The sequence below is a fragment of the Cyprinodon tularosa genome, unplaced genomic scaffold (assembly GCF_016077235.1).
Source record: "Cyprinodon tularosa strain WSP-4 unplaced genomic scaffold, ASM1607723v1 ctg283, whole genome shotgun sequence".
Taxonomy (NCBI): Eukaryota; Metazoa; Chordata; class Actinopteri; order Cyprinodontiformes; family Cyprinodontidae; genus Cyprinodon; species Cyprinodon tularosa.
The window spans coordinates 797,836-815,693 of record NW_024038989.1 but is presented as its reverse complement, the minus strand read 5'-3'; the positions used below and the strand labels follow the sequence as shown (position 1 = coordinate 815,693).

The 17,858-nt window shown below is 38.8% G+C and overlaps 1 protein-coding gene across 1 annotated transcript; it reads right to left on the bottom strand.

Annotated features, from left to right (window-relative positions):
* Positions 1 to 8,404: 8,404 nt before the first annotated feature.
* Positions 8,405 to 12,831, bottom strand: LOC119786954 (C-type lectin domain family 4 member M-like). Its single transcript, XM_038290575.1, has 7 exons — positions 12,691 to 12,831; positions 12,326 to 12,458; positions 10,748 to 10,846; positions 9,848 to 10,642; positions 9,518 to 9,660; positions 8,927 to 9,036; positions 8,405 to 8,839 (listed from the first exon to the last, which is right to left on the bottom strand). The coding sequence occupies exons 2-7, from the start codon at positions 12,429 to 12,431 to the stop codon at positions 8,701 to 8,703; spliced, it is 1,392 nt and encodes a 463-aa protein (XP_038146503.1). The 5' UTR covers positions 12,432 to 12,458; positions 12,691 to 12,831; the 3' UTR covers positions 8,405 to 8,700.
* Between the last annotated feature and the right edge of the window lie 5,027 nt (positions 12,832 to 17,858).

The following is a 17,858-nucleotide window of genomic DNA, read 5'->3' as shown; positions in this document are numbered from 1 at the left end:
AGACATGCGGTGGTTTTAAATTTTCTTTTACTTTTTAGTTTCTTCTGGAAATACAAACAGTATTCGTATATCTGACGTGCATCACACTATGGCTGCTATCAACTTCTGAGCTTCTTCTCCAACAGAAAACTTTGGACCCCAGGGTGCCCTAAAATGCCTGTTCAAAACAAATCCCTTTCTAAACTCATTTCAATCTCTCAGCCAGAACAGTTATCAATATACTCTTATGAGATTTCAGCTTAACATTAACAATGACACGCAGTGCCGTTTAATAACAAAACAAAATAAAATATTAGGAAAGAGAATAGAATATTTTAATGGAAGGGGGGGGGACCCTTGATCTAACCTCCCAAGCATCTGATCCCCCACACTCTCCCCCTCAAAATAAATGTCGTCCCGACATAGTGACATCTCCGGAGGCCTGAGTCTTCAGCTGGTATGGGGACAGGTTTGGAAGACAGTCTCTTGGTACACCTTTCTGTCTGACACAGTTCTTAACATGGCATCCATCCTCCTCTTCATGCCACGTTGAAACGGTAGACATTACTGGCCAGGTAATATCTGTATGTTCACTCTGCCATCTCTGCAGGTTGTGTATCTCAGAGTGCAAAGTTTGACTTTATGCTCCCGCCCCATAACCCTTTATTCAGACTCACTTGTGCTACTATATGCTTAACACATATATATATATATATATATATATATATATATATATATATATATCAGTCTAAATCAACCTGAGAGTGGTCCAAACACCAGATGTGCACTAATCAGTTATCAAGGCACTTAAAGCTTATGATTCTAAGCCTCTCTATCCTGTACAGTTACCTAATTTGTGTACTACAACCTGAACATGTAACGGAACAATGTAATTTAACCCCAATATGAACTAATCATTACTTGTGCCTCATCATAAGTGTAGGTTGGCCTAACTTGCTGTATGTGAGTGTTTTGGGTGGATTTCGCTGTCTAGAAGGATACTGTCTTGACACAGGTTCTGGCCCTCTCTCGTCTGCTTCATCAGATGACACTGCCTCGCTGGAACGTTGTTCGTCTGCTTCATCAGATGACAGCTCCTCGCCAGAATCTTGTTCATCTGCTTCACCAGATGGTGGTGCTTCCGCTGGATCTTGTACATCTGCTTCATCATACACTGAATGATCCTCTGCCACCATTTCTTGTTCTTCTCCATCCACTTCTCCTTTCCGCTCCGGCTCTGAGTCTGAAGCCGCTTGAGCATCCTCTGCATCCCCCCTGAGCTGACCTTCAACTTGTTCCGTTGGTTCTCTTGGATGGGTGATGAACCTCCAGTTATCTTCATCCTCAGAGCTGCTGTCACCATTCTTGTCAACCCAATCTCCTTGCTCCCTTCTGTTTCTTCTCTGCTGCTGCCTTTTTTGGTCCTTAATGTTTTTCACCTCTTTCTCTGTTTCAGCAGTCAGAAAATCACAAGGCAGTAGTAAATTTCTGTGCAACACCCTAATCTTCCCTGTGCCTTTTTCAGGATGTACTGCATAAACCGGACTGTCCTTGTGCTTCCTTTCAGTGACTACATAGACCTTGTCCTCCCAGTACGACCTGAGTTTTCCTGGTCCCCCTTTCTCTTTGAAATTCCGCACCAAGACCCTAGATCCTGGCTGCAGTTCCACTCCATGAATCTTCCGGTCATACTCCATCTTTGCCCTGTTCCGCTCCTTATGTGCTGTCTCAGATGCCAACTTGTAAGCTTCTTGCATCCTTTTTCTCCACTTACTAGCATAATCACCGTGGGGGGTGCTCTGATCAGCTGGAGTTAACCCAAACATCATGTCCACTGGCAGCCGAGGACTCCTGCCATAAAGAAGGTAATAAGGTGCATATCCTGTTGCTTCGCTGCGCGTACAATTATACGCATGCACCACTTTTGGCAGGGAGCTCCTCCAATCGGACTTTTCTTTTTCTGTCAGGTTTCTTAGCATTGAAAGAAGAGTTCGATTAAATCTTTCCGCTTGCCCATTTCCAGCTGCATGGTAGGGAGTTGTACGGGAGCCTTGGATACCACAATATTTTTGCAGCTTAGAAAACAGCTTGTTTTCAAATTCTTTACCCTGATCATGATGAAGTTTAGCTGGAAATCCAAACTTTAGGGCAAAGTCTCCAAAGATCTTTTCTGCAGCAGTTTTTGCTGATTTATTTTTGCATGCATATGCTTGAGCGAAGATTGTAAAGTGGTCTATGACAACCAGAATGTATTCATATCCTCCTTTACAACGCTCCAAATGAAGGAAGTCAATGGAAACCATCTCGAATGGGTGAGTGGTAACAATATTAACCAGCGGTGCTCTAGTTTTCCTATTTGGATGCTTCCGCTTCAGACAACTACATACTTTTGTCACATAGTGTTCCACATCCCTCTTCATATATGGCCAGTAGAACCGGTCACGGATTAAGTTCAAGGTTCTTTCCACACCAAGGTGTCCCATTTCCTCATGCAGTTCTTTATATATTAGCTGGTGGAACACTTTGGGTAGCACAAGTTGGACTCGATTGGAGGACTCCCTATAAAGGATGCCATCTTCATGAACACACAGCTTGTTCCTTTCCCTAGCGAATATAGAGATACCATCACGCCAATTTCTTTTGTCATGCGTGGGCACACTGTTTTCTCATCACAAACCACCGTCACCTTCTCCCGATCAACTGAATCTTCCTCCTGTTGCTTTTCACAGGTCCTCTTGCTGAAAATCTGGCCACTGATGTAGTTATGTGTATCCGTATCTTCATCACTGCAGCGTCATTATGACGCATGACAAAAACTAGGGCCCCTGATCATAGGGGATGTATAGCTGGACGTGATGTGTGACAGACGAAATTACCCTCTGGCTCCATCTCCTGATGTCATGTTCTGCAATGTACTCCTCCATGTCAAGAATCATCCTGTAGAAAGCCCGTCTGCATCCCACAGTTTAACTTTCCCTGGTCTATACTTTATTGAGAAGTTTGAAGTCTAATAATTCGGCATATCCAGCGGTGTGGGCGCATTTAGTTTGGGGCTGAGGTTAACACATAGGTTTAAAGGGGTTATTTGGTCTGTTAGAACACAAAGACGTTGCAATCTCTTAATACTCTATGATATCTGTATTCTATCTATATCTCTCTCTTACTATCTTCTCTCTATATATATAGAGCTTCACTCTGTTTTTATATTCTCTATTATATCTCTCTCTGTTTCTCTCTTTCATCTCTCTATATTTCCTCATCTTACAAATTGAGTGGAGGTGGATAATCATTTTCTGGAAGTTAGTGGTTCTTACCCAAAATACCTATGAACCACAAGTTTGCCTTGTTTGTCTCTGTACAATACTTGCACCTAAGGCCTTCATTGGGACGCATCGCAGTGCAATACAAAGTGGTTTTCTCAAAGAGTCAGGGTAACCCAAATAGGGGGAGGAGACAACAAATACCCAACAGCTGCACAAGAACATCCTTCTGATTTTTTTTCCATCGATTGGATGGGCTTGAGGCAGCTGGTCCCTGCGATTTTTGTGTTGTCCCCATGATTGTCTTTTTACCCACCTTCCTTTCCCTAACCATTTCCGGTTTCTTTTCTTTTGGATCAACAGCTGTACAGTGGCGAGCAATGCGTGAGAACAGTATGATGGTAATATATGGACGATAGTATGATAAGAAAGCCCAGCATTTTATCTCAAGTCAACCCACCTGTTTTCTTGGTAGTCCGGTCTTTGGATGATTGTACTGGTGCAATTCACAGCAGGATCACATTCAGTAGCCATACCTTGGATACAATCAGTTCCTCAGGAAACTTCACCTTGTCTTTGAAGAATTTTCACCACTTTTTTGGTGTTAGCTTCACTCCATAGCTCTGATACTGATGCAGAACCCTCTCCATTCACGTAAGGTGATTATTTCATAATGACTGGCTGTGGACTAGATTAGCTTCCAAATGATGGCTGGGATGTTTCATCCATGAGGCCTGCAAGGCACTCCTCTCCACCATACTTCTGCTTGAAACAGCTGGCTAGGGGCTGGAGGACAGGTCATTTATTATTATAGCGAGCTCAGAGCTAGTGTGCGCGCGCGACCTAGCTGTCTCAATCTCTTTTCCTATAATAGATATTATTATCATTATACTCTTATATCTATTATAATTATCATATATTATCGACTACCTCCGCCAGGAAACCCTGATGGTATGCCTTGCCTTGTCCAAACAGAAGAATCCATGCAACTTCAGTCCACTCATTAGTTAACGATAATCCTGCGGCACTCGAGGGATGGGGATGACGCTCTGGAATGGATTTCCGGTTCAGTTCAACGATAAGCCACTACACTACCGAGGAGCTCCCATCCTTCTTGCGCACTACAAACAATGGGTGATGAGTATGGAGATCTGGGACTATTTTGTATTCAACCTCTGTTCAGCAGGGTCATCAATATTCCTTGCACCTCTTATATAAGGCAGCGAGCTCTATATCTTATATCACTAATCCTATCTCTATCTCTATTATTTGTCACCGCCTTCTCTTATATCTGTTCTTTCTATTTTATATCTATCCTCTCTATTTCCTTAATTTTTAGCTGCAGGGATGGAATTGCACCCCACAACACGCTCAAGGCCTTTGAAAATGCATTAACACTCTGTCATAAAGGCATCCTCCTACTAACCCTCATCTTGTCTTGCTGCATCAGTGAAGTTCAGTGGTCAATGGGCACTAGAAGGTGTCCTCACCGATCATGTTTGGATGCTTCCGTCTCTTCTGTATTCACCATTGTAGTGTTCGTACGATTGCTGGAAGGTTGCATCACGTGCAGGGTGAGATGATCTTTTGTGCTTTCATTTACACTTGCAATCAACCGGTCATGTGTGGCTTTCGACTGGATAAACGCTTCTTGTTCTGCTGAAAGGTATCCCAATTAACGGTGCGCGTATAAGTTAATGTTCTGAATCTCGGTCCGTCATTTCTTGTGACTGGGATCCATACTGCTGACCGGGTTTTCCTCTTTCAGGCAGACCACTGTTTTTGAGATGTTCAAAGCCCTCAGTGTTGCCGAGTTTAGGGACCACCTCCTGGCTCAAAACAGTGACATCCTTGTCTCTTAGAGAGAGGACTAATCCTCACCTCTCACATATCACCTCTTTTTGTTCTGACTCCGCTCGAATCACAGTTTTTGCCGTCCTATATTTAACAATGCTTCTTGCGTTAATTTTGGTGAGCTGTTTTTTACTAAGTGGAATAAACACATCTGCCTTTTTGCAGTCAAATAGAAAGCCTCTTTCAATGCTATGGATGTGACACCAGGGAGGTGCTCCCATGCATTCTTTACTAAATGTTCAATTACATTGTATGCCAAATTATCAGGGTGGCTCAGACCACATCCAGGCTCATAAGAAGACGAGCACTGGCCCTAACAGCAGTTCTTGGATTCAGGCCACCCTTTGACCCAAGTGTTTGAATGTTATTACTTCATCCAACCTGCAAAGGGTATGGAGTCGGTTTGCGCTTAGCTTTTCCCAACCAACGTCTCTCCCGTCCTCTTAAGAGCTCAACCTGTACTGCGTAACTGATGTGGGTGAAGTCTGGGACTCCTCCAGCTTTCCATTATGACTCTTATATCATCTTCTCTGATTCTGTCTTCTTTATCTTATTTCTCTCTTCAATAGCTCTAGTCTTCTATATAGATAATATCTTGGTATCTCACTCAGTAGCCTATGCTGACGCGTGATCTATCTCTGAGGGACTCCGGGCGCTCGTGAGCTTTCGAGCATATTTGATCTCTAGCGAGTATCTGAGCCCGTCAGTTTGTGTGATGAGTATGGAGAGGTTGACTGGCATAGATGGAACCCTAGATTTTTTTTGTTTTTCTCATCCCTTTCCACCTGCTCTCCTCCCAGCTGTCTAAGTCGTTCACAAGAGCCGTTCATACTACCCATTATTCTTCAGTTTACTCCTTGGGGTAGCAGTAGTGTGGTTGTGGATGTGTGGAGGTTTTGCAGACGTCACAATCTCATGCCAGCTAGGTTCAACAGTTAACCTCTTTGTCCCGGTGCAGCCTCTGGAGAGTGTGCCCCACACTGTCCACACTTAAAGCAATGCTCACACTGATCACTTATGTTGTTAGCTCTTCACAACCTTTGCACCCCCTCCTAACATTCCTTCTTGCTTAGGAAACAGGCTGCCAGCTGGTCATGTTTTTTCCTTTCATTTTCAGCAAACTCTTCTCTGAGCACCTTACTTGTTTCTTACAGCATCTGACTCCCTAGAATAGATGGGTGCGAGGTTTTACGGGTTTTCTGCTTCACAACTTCGGCTGATTGTTGCTTGGTTTGCAAACTGGTGTTAGGTGCTTGCCTGGTTTTGCTGCTGTTTTGCATTTCGTTTGTAGTCTCGTTAATTTTTGGACTTTTAGTGTTGTAGCTTTTTCCTCTGTTGTGGAGACTGTCGTTCTGAATCCACACTTGCAGCCTCATTCATTCTATTTCAATAAGGTCTCATCTGTCACTGTTTGATCATCAAGTGAGGGGGCTTCAGCTTGGACTTTTATGTTGTCACTTAAACAGTCCAGTACTGACTGACCTTCAGGAATTTCCTTTGAATGAAGATCGGACGCTGTACCAGCTCAACGCAATCGACTTCCTAAGAAGCAGAGACAGCAGCCATCTCTTTAAAGTTTCCCCAGGGGGGGGGGGTTGGGGGAATTGCCCTGAAGAGGAAATTTTTAGGGGATTCACTTACATATCCTAATTATCTGTATCTCTTCTATTATCTTTCTCTTCTCTATCTTTATATATACTACTTATCTCTTATCTTTTTTCATTGATCTATCTCTTCTATCTTTCTCTCTTCTTCTCTCTATGATACTCTAGTTACTCTCTCTCTCTTCTCACTCTTCTCATCTAATCTTATTGAGAGCTGGGACAGTGGTCAGATCACTTTAATTTCCAGCATGTCACGAATACTTAACCAGGGCAGATTGATTTTATTACAGCTTCGATTACTTCAGCCTCACTATGTCCTTTACACAGCCTCTCTCAAAGACTGAATCGCATTAAATTTGTGTAAGATAGCCTGTCTTTCTGACCCTTCAACCCCTATCCTACCGACATATTTTAAATTCCCTCCGTATGGTCACTTCTGGAAGCCTATTTGCTGCTGTTGTCATCACATTTTCAGTCACTGTTCTCTGAGGTTTACTATTTATGTGTTCATTTAACCTCCGTACTTTCTCTTGCAAAGCTTGGTTGTTAAGGTGGAGTTGTGAGTATTTTTCTGCCAAGTTCATTTCAGTTACAGCCTGGGCATTTTCTGACGTGTAACTCATTGCCATCGCTTCAGCAGTAGCTTCAGAATGCTGTAATATCAGTTCAATTGATTTTAACATTCTCTGCAGATAGCACCTCCCCACCTCCTCTTCTTCATCGTTAATCACAGCATCTATGGACTCTGTTATTAATCGTATCAACGCTCGCCTTGTTACAGAATGACCGCTTTGGATTTTCGCTTCTGAACACACCTCTTTGAGCTGATCCACCTGTAAGAGCCACAGCCGCTGAGAGACGGTCTCCGCCAGCTCCTCCGTGTCGTCGGGCGCGTCCAGCGTCTGCGCGCTCCCGCTGCTGCTCGCTCCGACAGTCAGCATCACTCAAAAGAAAAGTCCCGCGGCGAAGCGCTGATATAAATCTCGGTGGGACCTCCAATATTTTGTTGCACACTCGAACAAAGTGACGTTGAGACATGCGGTGGTTTTAAATTTTCTTTTACTTTTTCGTTTCTTCTGGAAATACAAACAGTATTCGTATATCTGACGTGCATCACACTATGGCTGCTATCAACTTCTGAGCTTCTTCTCCAACAGAAAACTTTGGACCCCAGGGTGCCCTAAAATGCCTGTTCAAAACAAATCCCTTTCTAAACTCATTTCAATCTCTCAGCCAGAACAGTTATCAATATACTCTTATGAGATTTCAGCTTAACATTAACAATGACACGCAGTGCCGTTTAATAACAAAACAAAATAAAATATTAGGAAAGAGAATAGAATATTTTAATGGAAGGGGGGGGGGGGGGACCCTTGATCTAACCTCCCAAGCATCTGATCCCCCACAATATCCAAAACCCTATTTCAACTTTACAAAAAAGCCACTGTTATTCCTCCCAAATATGAAAAGTAGCACTTTAAACACTGCTGAAGTCCAGTTAATGTTTATAAAATACATAAAAGACTATTAAGTGTTTCTTTTGGCAACCGTTGTGCATACAATGATTAAAATAACATGTTCTTTGCAGTAGAAATCTGCTCAAGGCTAAATTGAAACATCTCTTCTGCTTTAAAAAAAATACACAATCCTCACTTTCTTAAAGTAGTTGTATGTAGTCCTAATGTAGTTTTTAAGTGAATATGGCACTGACATAAGCAAGAGCATTTATTTATGACTTTGTATCTGGTTAATCAAAAAGTTGCTTTCAGTCTGTAATATAGTAATTCACATATTTCGGAAAAGAAAATCAGCAGAATTTGATAGGAAATAGGGAAATGTTAAAAAATACAGTCCAATTGAGCTGTGATCAATGAGGAAAAACATCTAAAAACATTTATCAAATATAAAAAAAATAAACAATCACATAATAGTTAAAGATACATATTCAACATACATCATACTTCTTAAATCAAATCAGTGCTGGTGCATGCTGCAGAGAAAAGCTACTTCTCACAGATCCAGTTCTGTTCAACACTGCAGTTCTCGTCGTTCCAGTCACCACTTCCTGTTGCACGGTGCCAGAACTCCACACAGTCCTGGTCCCTCCCTTGATGGCTATTGGGCTGCCCTTTAGCCCAGAATCTAAGAAATACAAAGACATATCAACAAAAGGAACAAAATCTCAAGAAAATATTGTATATTTTTGGATTAAAAAGTTAAGCTTCTTACGTTAAAGTCAGTGGTGTTCCATCCACCCACTTCCAATGCCCTTCCACTCCTCCATCAGTAAGACCGATCCACACTTCTTTGTCACTGCTGTACAAAGTGTTGAGGAAATTCTAGGGAGACGAAGGAAAATCAGCTGAATTATCACTTGAGTAATTCCCATAACAGTTTTGGATATTTGGGAAGTATGAGGCCACTGTTTGTTTCAATTCACTTTTATAATCTGTCTTGGCTAAGAGTTTTATCAGGAATTACTTAAAACAAATCATATAATTTTTCACAATTGAATTCAAAGGGCTGCATCCAAAAACAAGTGATAATGTTTGTCTCTTTAACTTATTTTTCAAGGCTTTAACAATAAAAAGAAAACTGTAAAACTTACATGCAGTATATAAGCTGCAACGCACAAGTTTCACAAGTTGACAAAATCAAGATACCTTAACTGGTTCACCTACATTGCATTTTTAAAAGTTGCCTGGACAGCTTAAGTCAGACTTTAACACCTCAATCTCGAAGTTAAGTTTGTTTAGATGTTTCAAAAGGAATATTTTAATTGCCTCTTTTACACTTTCATAGTACATTGAATGAGCAAACCATTTCTTCTCTGCTGTTCACGATTGCTAGGTCTGCTCCTTTGTTCAGGCAGTCCTCTCTGCTTTTTGTCCAGGTTTTTTTTACTGTAGAAGGGAAGTAGCAGCTATACTGGAACTTCTTCCAGCCAGCAGTGCAGTTCTTCTCTGTGATCGAAACAAAGAACAAAGTTGAACATGTTTGTTAGTCTATCTAATCTGAAAATACACCAACTAAAAAGATGTTAAGAGTATTCCATGGTGAAATGGAATTAAAATATTTGGAGATGTCATTACAAAGCACAAAAATACTCCAAAAAATAAAGTAAAAGGATTTATTGATTGTTTGTCCCACCTTCAATCGTTGCATTGAGTTTGTTGACAGTCCCCAGCAGTATTTCTCGTTCAGCCGTAAGGTTGTCAGCTTTCGATTTAAGCAGGTCTCTCTCTGTGGTAACGTTCTTAAGGCTCTTCTCAAGTTCGCTTTTCTCCCTCATCACCGATTCATATGAACTCTGCAAGTCGTTTTCTCCCTTCTTTAGTAGGCTGTATAGGTCTTGTAATTTTCTTAACTCAGTTGTCAGGTTTTGGTTGCTGCTTGAGAGATTGTCTTTCTCACTTATAGAGAAGTTGTATCTGTCGTGTAGCTCCTCTACCTTCTTGATCACATCATTGTAACTGAGCTGGAGCTGATCCCTTGATCTGGTAACATTGTTGAATTTGTTCTGTAGATTGTTCCTCTCAGTAATTACGGTGTCATAATTGGCCTGTAGCTCTTTTCTGCTTTTGACAACTGCATCATATTTTGTCTGTAGGCTGATTTGGGCTGCATTCAAGTCATTTCTCTGTTGCTCTACCTGGGCAATACTGTCTTTTAGCTTTCCTAGCTCTTTATTTAAACTACTGCTGGTAGCCTCTGCCTGACTTTGCTTAGCCTTAAGTTCATCTCTCTCATTTGACAGAACTCTGTTATCGGCCTGTAGTTGGTATACTCTTTTTGATAAGGAATCAACTCTGTCTTTGGTCTGCTTGCAACCCTCTTCAACATTCTTTTTCGCTTGTTGTGCAATCTTTAGGTTTGCTTGTAGCTTCTCATTGTCTTCATTGAGACCTTTAAATTTGTTCTGATTGTCTTGTTTAATATTTTCATCTGCTCGAAGAATTAAAAAAAAACATAAAAGGAACACAAATCAGTCCATTTTTTTTATATCAAACAGTGTGAAATCTTGACAAATGTATATAAAGTGTAACTCACAGTGAACACTCTGACCTATGATCCAAACCAACAGAAATACGCAGACCAGTCCAAGGCCAATAGTAGCTAATTTAAAGCTGTTGTTTCTCAAGGCATACACTGAAAGATAGCACGCAAAGCAGAAGCAGAAACACGGATTTAATGAAGTGATCTGAGGAAGTTGTGGCATTACTGGGTTGTGTTGCAAAATCATATAAAGACATTATACTGTCAGTCAGTTGGGAGGAAAACATATTTTTGATGTTCTCAAATCATTAAAACAAGAAAAATGTATGTTTCTTTAACCTATTTGTCAGACGTGTTAAAGGCAATCATTTTGATTTACCAACATATTTCTTCTAATTGGAGGTACTATAAAAGTTAGGAGTTCAGAGTCCTATTCTGGCCCATTGATAATCTTCAGAAAAAGCTAAAGACAGGTCATGGTAAAAAGGTTTTTCTTATACTTATAATAATCTTTTAACAATAAAAGTGTGAAAAGCTTTTGAATTCAGTTCCCTTTAAACGATGCTTCACATAATGACCCTGGTCAAACATCTATTTTTGTCCTTCAGAGCAGTGATTCCAACCTGGGGTACGCATACCCCTAGTGGTCCGTGAATGCATCACAAGGGGTACATTAAAGTGTTTTATGTCTTAGGTAGTAAAATAAAATAGGACTTTTTGTGAGGACCCAATTGAAAGAACATCAAACAACTTTCACTAGCCAAAAAGTATATTTTTATTTGAGTTCACCTTCAGCTCTGATCAAAACCAAGCAGGGGTAAAGACGTGATGTGGAAAACTGCCTGGTATCAGCGGTTTTTCCCACTGATCTCATCAAAGCAGCTCAGGTGTCTTGATGAAAACAAAGTAAAACTATTGAAGTCAGTCTACTATAATTTCTGTTCTGAATTTGTTTTTAAATTCATCAAGTTTAAATGTGATTATAAGGGAGTTACTCAGAGGAGCTCCAGTTTTATAAATACTGTTTTAAAATATGATATGAATATGATTTATTTCGATTCCTTCCTAACTGCCAGGCATCTTGTGTTAATATTTTTTTTATTTGAGATAGGTATAATAAAATGGCTAAGAATAGAATTGCTCAAATTAAAAGATTAAGTAAAAAGGTTTTTATTTTATAATCAGTTATTGTATGTTTCACTTTTGGACAATCATCAGTATTTCTGACTGAAAGGGGCTACACAAGCACACAAGCAGGATACTCTGCTTTAGACCAACTTTTCCTTTGAAAGGAAATTACACATTGAAACTTAAACAGAAACAATTCAAACTTTCAACTACAGTATGTAAAACCTTGTAGATATTCTTTTAAAAGTTACTGCAAATGTGCATTGGAGCTTTTAATTGCTCCTCCATCTGCCTCTGAGAACTATTCAGCAAGTTATTTGTTAATTAGATTATTAATACAAGGGAAGTGAAGAGAGTCATTTATTATTATTATTTATTATTATTAGTAGTAGTATTATTATTTATTATTATGACATGTAAGATAAAGGCAGGAACATCAGATCCTGTGTGTCGGTATCTTTTCATGAGCAAAGGCTTGAATCAAAATTATGGTTGTTTCTGTACCTGAATGGAGGAGCTTCTTTCTTCCATCAGAAAAATTTGTGTAGGGTGTTTCACTATTGGTCATTTCCATATCAGTTATCTTGGAGGCTCGGTACTCAAAGCTCATCTTTTTCGGGATGAATTATCCAAGGACCTAACAGAGAAAATGAAAAACTGTTAGATTTTGTTGGAGAAGAAAAGTATTCAGCAGTGTGGCCAAAAAAAAATCAAGGTGCTTTATGTAATTTCAACCTGAAAAAGTCTATAGTGGATTATCATTACCTTTAACATAAAAAGTATGAAAGTGAAATTAAGTTACATGGTATGATCAGTAGAGCAATTTCATCCATTCAAAATTTAATTGATGATACAAAAAAAAAACGTACCTCTTTAGGGAGAAAAGCTAAAGTCAAAGAACTGCTCCAAACAAGCTGGTTTTAGGCGGAGAGGCATGAAGTCAAATCTACTTTCTGCAGCTACCAGCTGAATATTCTGTGAACACTTACGCAAAACCTTGATACCCGGTCAGAAGGAGGAGCAAAGATATGTCTCCTTTATCAAAAACTGGGGAATTATGAGTCAGGATTTTAATGCTTTAAAGTCGTTCTGTCATAAAATCATGTTTGTTGTTTAACTCATATTTAGGATACAGCTTATAACCAAAACTGTTTCACAAGGATAATAAATTAAATATAAAATGTGTTAATTTGCTGAATATGTGCTATGTGCTTACTTTCAATAAACTGTTTTTACCCATATTGTTTTTTTTCCTTATCTTTTTAAAATGTATTGAAAGAGAAAATATAATAATCAGAATTTAGGTAGCCCTTATTGCTCTGGTTAAAACTGTAAGGTCAACATTTGAAGTTTTTAATTGCCTGCATTATGATTAGGTTCATACAGGCTAAAAGGCTAAGTCAATCACACTATTATTTCCACTCATCCGGGGTTCTTCATGTTTATTTATTTTTTGTTTATGTATGTTTTTGCCTTGATATTATTCCTCAACCAGTGAAGATTAAAAAAACAAAGATTGGATCAAAACAAGTCTTCATCATCTGGTTTGTCTTATTTAGAATTTTTCCATAACCTGCAAATTAAATGGATTAGGAAGTTAACCTATTACCCTATATTTCTCTGACATATTTAGCTAGATTTTGTAGTAATATGTTTTTTTGAGCAAACTAGGCTCTGACTTAAGTTTCATCTACAGCAACATGAAACTAGTTTCTTTTGCAATAATCATTTCAAAACATTTTAAAATATTTTCTTCTTCCCACAAGCTTACTGCGAAACCCGTACTCTACTAAATATAACTGCTGATTCAGGAATATTTTTGCTGACCAGAAAATCAGTTTTTATGTGTCGGTTTGCAAAAAGACTGCCTTCCTGTCTTTCACAGATTTGATATTGCATAACCTCAACTACCGCTAAACTTGTTTCTACTCTTATTTCACAATATGAATCCTTAAGGTTGTTTTTTTTTTCTTTTAAGCATTTCTGTTAGATTAGAAAACATGTTATAATGCCACTAAAAGAAACCTGATCTTTCTATTCTTTACTTTTTAACCCTTTTTCATCACATTTAACTACAGTTAGTTGCAAAAGTATTCGGCCCCCTTGAACGTTTCAATCTTTTGTGACATTTTAGGCAGGGCCGTTTCAAGGAATTTTTGGGGCCCTAAGCAAAATTCACTTAAAGTGTGATGCATCTCATGGCATATTCCGATAATGGTGTCATTATATATATATATAGTAGAGGGAGACAAGACCGATTGTATGTGTGTGGCAGGCATCTATGCACTACAGAGCATCGTTAATAATGGCACAGAATAAACTCTATGCATCTATAAAAAGGCAATTTCTGTTGATATTTTTTAAAGTCGTAGGGAAGCGGCTGTTCCAACAGTTGCATTTCCGAATTCTCCCGATGGTGTCCAACTTTACATGAATAAAGTGAATGTGATTGGTCAATTATCAAGGGGACAGGATTGTTGTGGCGGAACGTTCGCAAGCAAGTTTGGTTATGGCCGGTGTCTCTGAAGCATCTTGCTAACCAGTTAGCAACTTATATCTAGTAGGTTCCCAATGGGAAATTACATTGGGGCCAAGTAGCACTAAATTTTGACTTAGAAACTACTCTGTCAAGGAACTGTCAGAAACCTGCAAGAGGGGGAAAGTTTTGTGTGGATGCGTCTCCTCCGTCATACATTTTTTATTTAGGGGAGGAAGAGGACGCCAGGGTGGCAGAAGCTTGGTTTGGTGTAGAAGGCTTCCAGCCGTACATGTTTGAGCCCTTGCCTCACAACGCTGCCAGTTCTGTTTGCCCTACGCCTGCCGAAGACACAGACGTCCATCCCCATGAACACTGGGACGGAGCTCAATGGTAAAGTAAATTATTCTTATTTCAGCTGTTGGGTATATGCTGCGACAGATGAAACAAGATGCTATGAAAATTTTTAAGACAGATGATTGTTATGATTGGCCAAATTTAGGTGTACAAGCTGACGTATAACTAACTGGCCTTCATAAGATAATGAAAAAACCCCCACAAATTTTAAGGCAGGATTTTTTTTTTTTAAATAGAAATTTTTAACTTTTGGGACAACATGGTCTGATAAAGAGTCCATGTATGAACATGGTTAAGCCAGAATGATTTAAAATTTAAATATGACTTCCCTACGACTTTAGCAGATAGTGTCTTAAAGCATTTCAGCCTTATTGAGGTTTTGAATATGAGTTTCTGTGCATCTTTTTTATTTTTTAAACCATTCTCCAAAGACATAGAATATATATTTTCTGCTGTCATGAAAAAGCATTTGATTGTGCTGAGGTACAGTAGACTAAATGTCATTTGCGCCTGAGAATGTTGCTGTAAACCTGCTCTTTCAACTGATTGTGGCAATGACTGGCAGCTACACAGCATGTTCTTTGTGTTGGTTCATAACAGAAGTGTTAGTACTTATTTTATTGTATTATACACACAGGATTTTCTTACAATCTAATACAAATTATCCAAGGACCTCAACTTAGATGATCTGAGATTTTATAAAAATTCCCATAAAAGTGCGGAAAGAAAGAAGAGGGAATGTTAAAAAGCATTATTACTCTTGTTTCATACCACCAGGCTCAATATGGCTTGCGCTTTGCATAAGTTCTCCTCCAGTCAGAGTGCTGCTGGTAGCCACAGCCAATTTTCAGCATGATGATCATTTTGAAGTGCTTGCCACACAGTCTGCATGCCCCGTTCCCAGAATATTAAGCAGTCAAACCAAAGCTCTTTCTTCTTCAAAGATATCATTCCCATTCTCCCTCCTTACACATAGTACTTTGATTACAATAAATAAAGGCTGTATTTACAATAAAGTTATTTGATTATTTGCTGATAAGTGAGCAGCTTGGCTAAACAAGTTGTTGGATAGTGGTTTGGAAACGCTTTTATTTTTATTCCTGAATGGCTCAATCTATTATTAAACATGTATTAAATTTCATTTATTGTTCAGAAAACCCTAGCTTGATGTTGATTTTTGATTTATTTGATTTGACAATTAATACTTGTATGTATTGATCTATTCCTGCTTAAAATGTCTATTGTAAGTGCATGTCTAGATCTCTGTAGGATTTCTTTTATATCAGAAAAATATATTTAAAAATTGCTTGTGACTTTTAAATAATCAGTTTCTATCTAAGACTACCTTAATGAATAAATGTATGCTGGATTAATTTTTTTTTTTTTCTTTTTTAAACCATTTTCTTGTCTTGCTATTTTGGACAACGTAGTACTAGAGTTCTGCCCTTTTGTTAACTTAACAGTACAAGAAATAATTATAAACAATTTCTGCTATAACTTCTATATTCTTTTTGTTTAACTTGTAAAAAGGCTTGTCTGCTTTAGCTTTATTTTTCCTAAACCCACTACATCAAATAAAGTTTTATAAAAACAAAAACTGAGATAATTCTCTCTTTGAGTGAAATTTCAGTCTCTTAAGCAATCCTCCCTTCTCTTCCAAACAGTTCTTTTAATACCTACCACATGTTTAATGTACATGGTTGTATACATATTTGTACAATGACTATGGCTGTGTCAGCTATAGGTAGTAATTGTATGAAGATGTGTGCAGACACACCTGAATGTGTAAATGTATGTTTATATGTACATACAACAATTTTATTTGCTCACTTAACAAACTTTTGCAGTGGTGTATTCATTATTACTTCCACCATGGAGGTTACTGTATGTTTTTAGCAGAGTCTGTGTTTGTCACACAAATTCAGATTTTAATAAAATTGGAACAGGAATTTCTTTAACAACAAGAACAAGTAGTTCCCACCTAAACAAAAGGGTGGCAGCAGTGAGTATTGAAAGCCTGAGCAGTCCAGAGGTTTTTTACTGAAGACATAAACACATGGTTTGTTAGCAGAATCAATTGAAATCTATGAACTTAACAAAGGTGTGCTTCATGTCGAGGCACAATTAATTTCCATTTGTAAATTAATTGTTGGAATGAAGTGGTAATGATCCGATGTTTTCGAGTTTTAGCTATAGGTGTAATTCACAATTTGGGGCAAAATATGCTCCTTGGCGGAGGGCTTTGCTCTCTGGGTGCTTTTCTAGTTTCTTTTGCTTCCCTCCATTATCTGTGATTGCAGCTTTTCATTTTAAAACGTTTTTCTGTTGAATTTGACATTTTGTGTTTGCATGTCTTGAAGTTGGTACCATTTGTTTGCATTGGGGTTTGCCATATGCTGTGTGTTCAGCCGTTTGCAAATTTTTACCCCTGTTGCACAACCTTTGACACAACATATGTCTGACATAAAACAAACACATCTGATATATATGCTATATATATATATATATATATATATATGTGTGTGTGTGTGTGTGTGTGTGTGTGTGTGTGTGTGTGTGTGTGTGTGTGTGTGTGTGTGTGTGTGTGTGTGTTGGTTTCACGTTTTTAGCAACTAATGTTGCCAAAATATCCAGCTTTAGCACCCGCGGATTGGGCCAGGAGGCCTCCGCCTATGATCCCGATCTTCTTCGCTTTGGGCTTCCCCCAGCAGAGCTGTAGGAGGTATCTGCGGAGAGGGAAGTCTGGGAGTCTCTAGATAGACTGCTGCCCTCATGACCTGGTACCATGTCAAGTGGGAGATGATGACGAGCATTAATAAAAAAAACTAATAAAACTAAGACTAATGTAATGTTATTCAGAAAAAGGATGCATCAGACGCCTTAGTCATCTTACATGCTCATCTACAGAGGCAGTTTCCTGCCCCCTACACAAGTCACTGCTTCAATGACATCATGTTATGTAGCAATTTGTTGTCCTTATACACAAACATTAGATTAACCACTAAAACTCAAGAGTTAACATTTTTATTGCCTAGCTGGGGATGAATAACGCTTTTTCTGACTAAACTGACATCTCTCTCAAGTAAATTTCATAAATCTGTAAAAATTGTCACATCTCAGAATTCAGATTTTTCTTTCTCCTTATATTATTTAAAATCACCAAAAACAAATAATAATTCTAGTTTAATAAGGTAAATTTCAATA

Excerpts from the sequence above, each read along its gene's own strand:
- LOC119786954 (XM_038290575.1), bottom strand. The coding sequence starts at position 12,431 with ATGAGCTTTGAGTACCGAGCCTCCAAGATAACTGATATGGAAATGACC. Across the intron at positions 9,661-9,847 it reads ACTCAATGCAACGATTGAAG|AGAAGAACTGCACTGCTGGC; the intron begins GTGGGACAAACA and ends TTTCGATCACAG. Across the intron at positions 8,840-8,926 it reads GGAACACCACTGACTTTAAC|ATTCTGGGCTAAAGGGCAGC; the intron begins GTAAGAAGCTTA and ends TGTATTTCTTAG.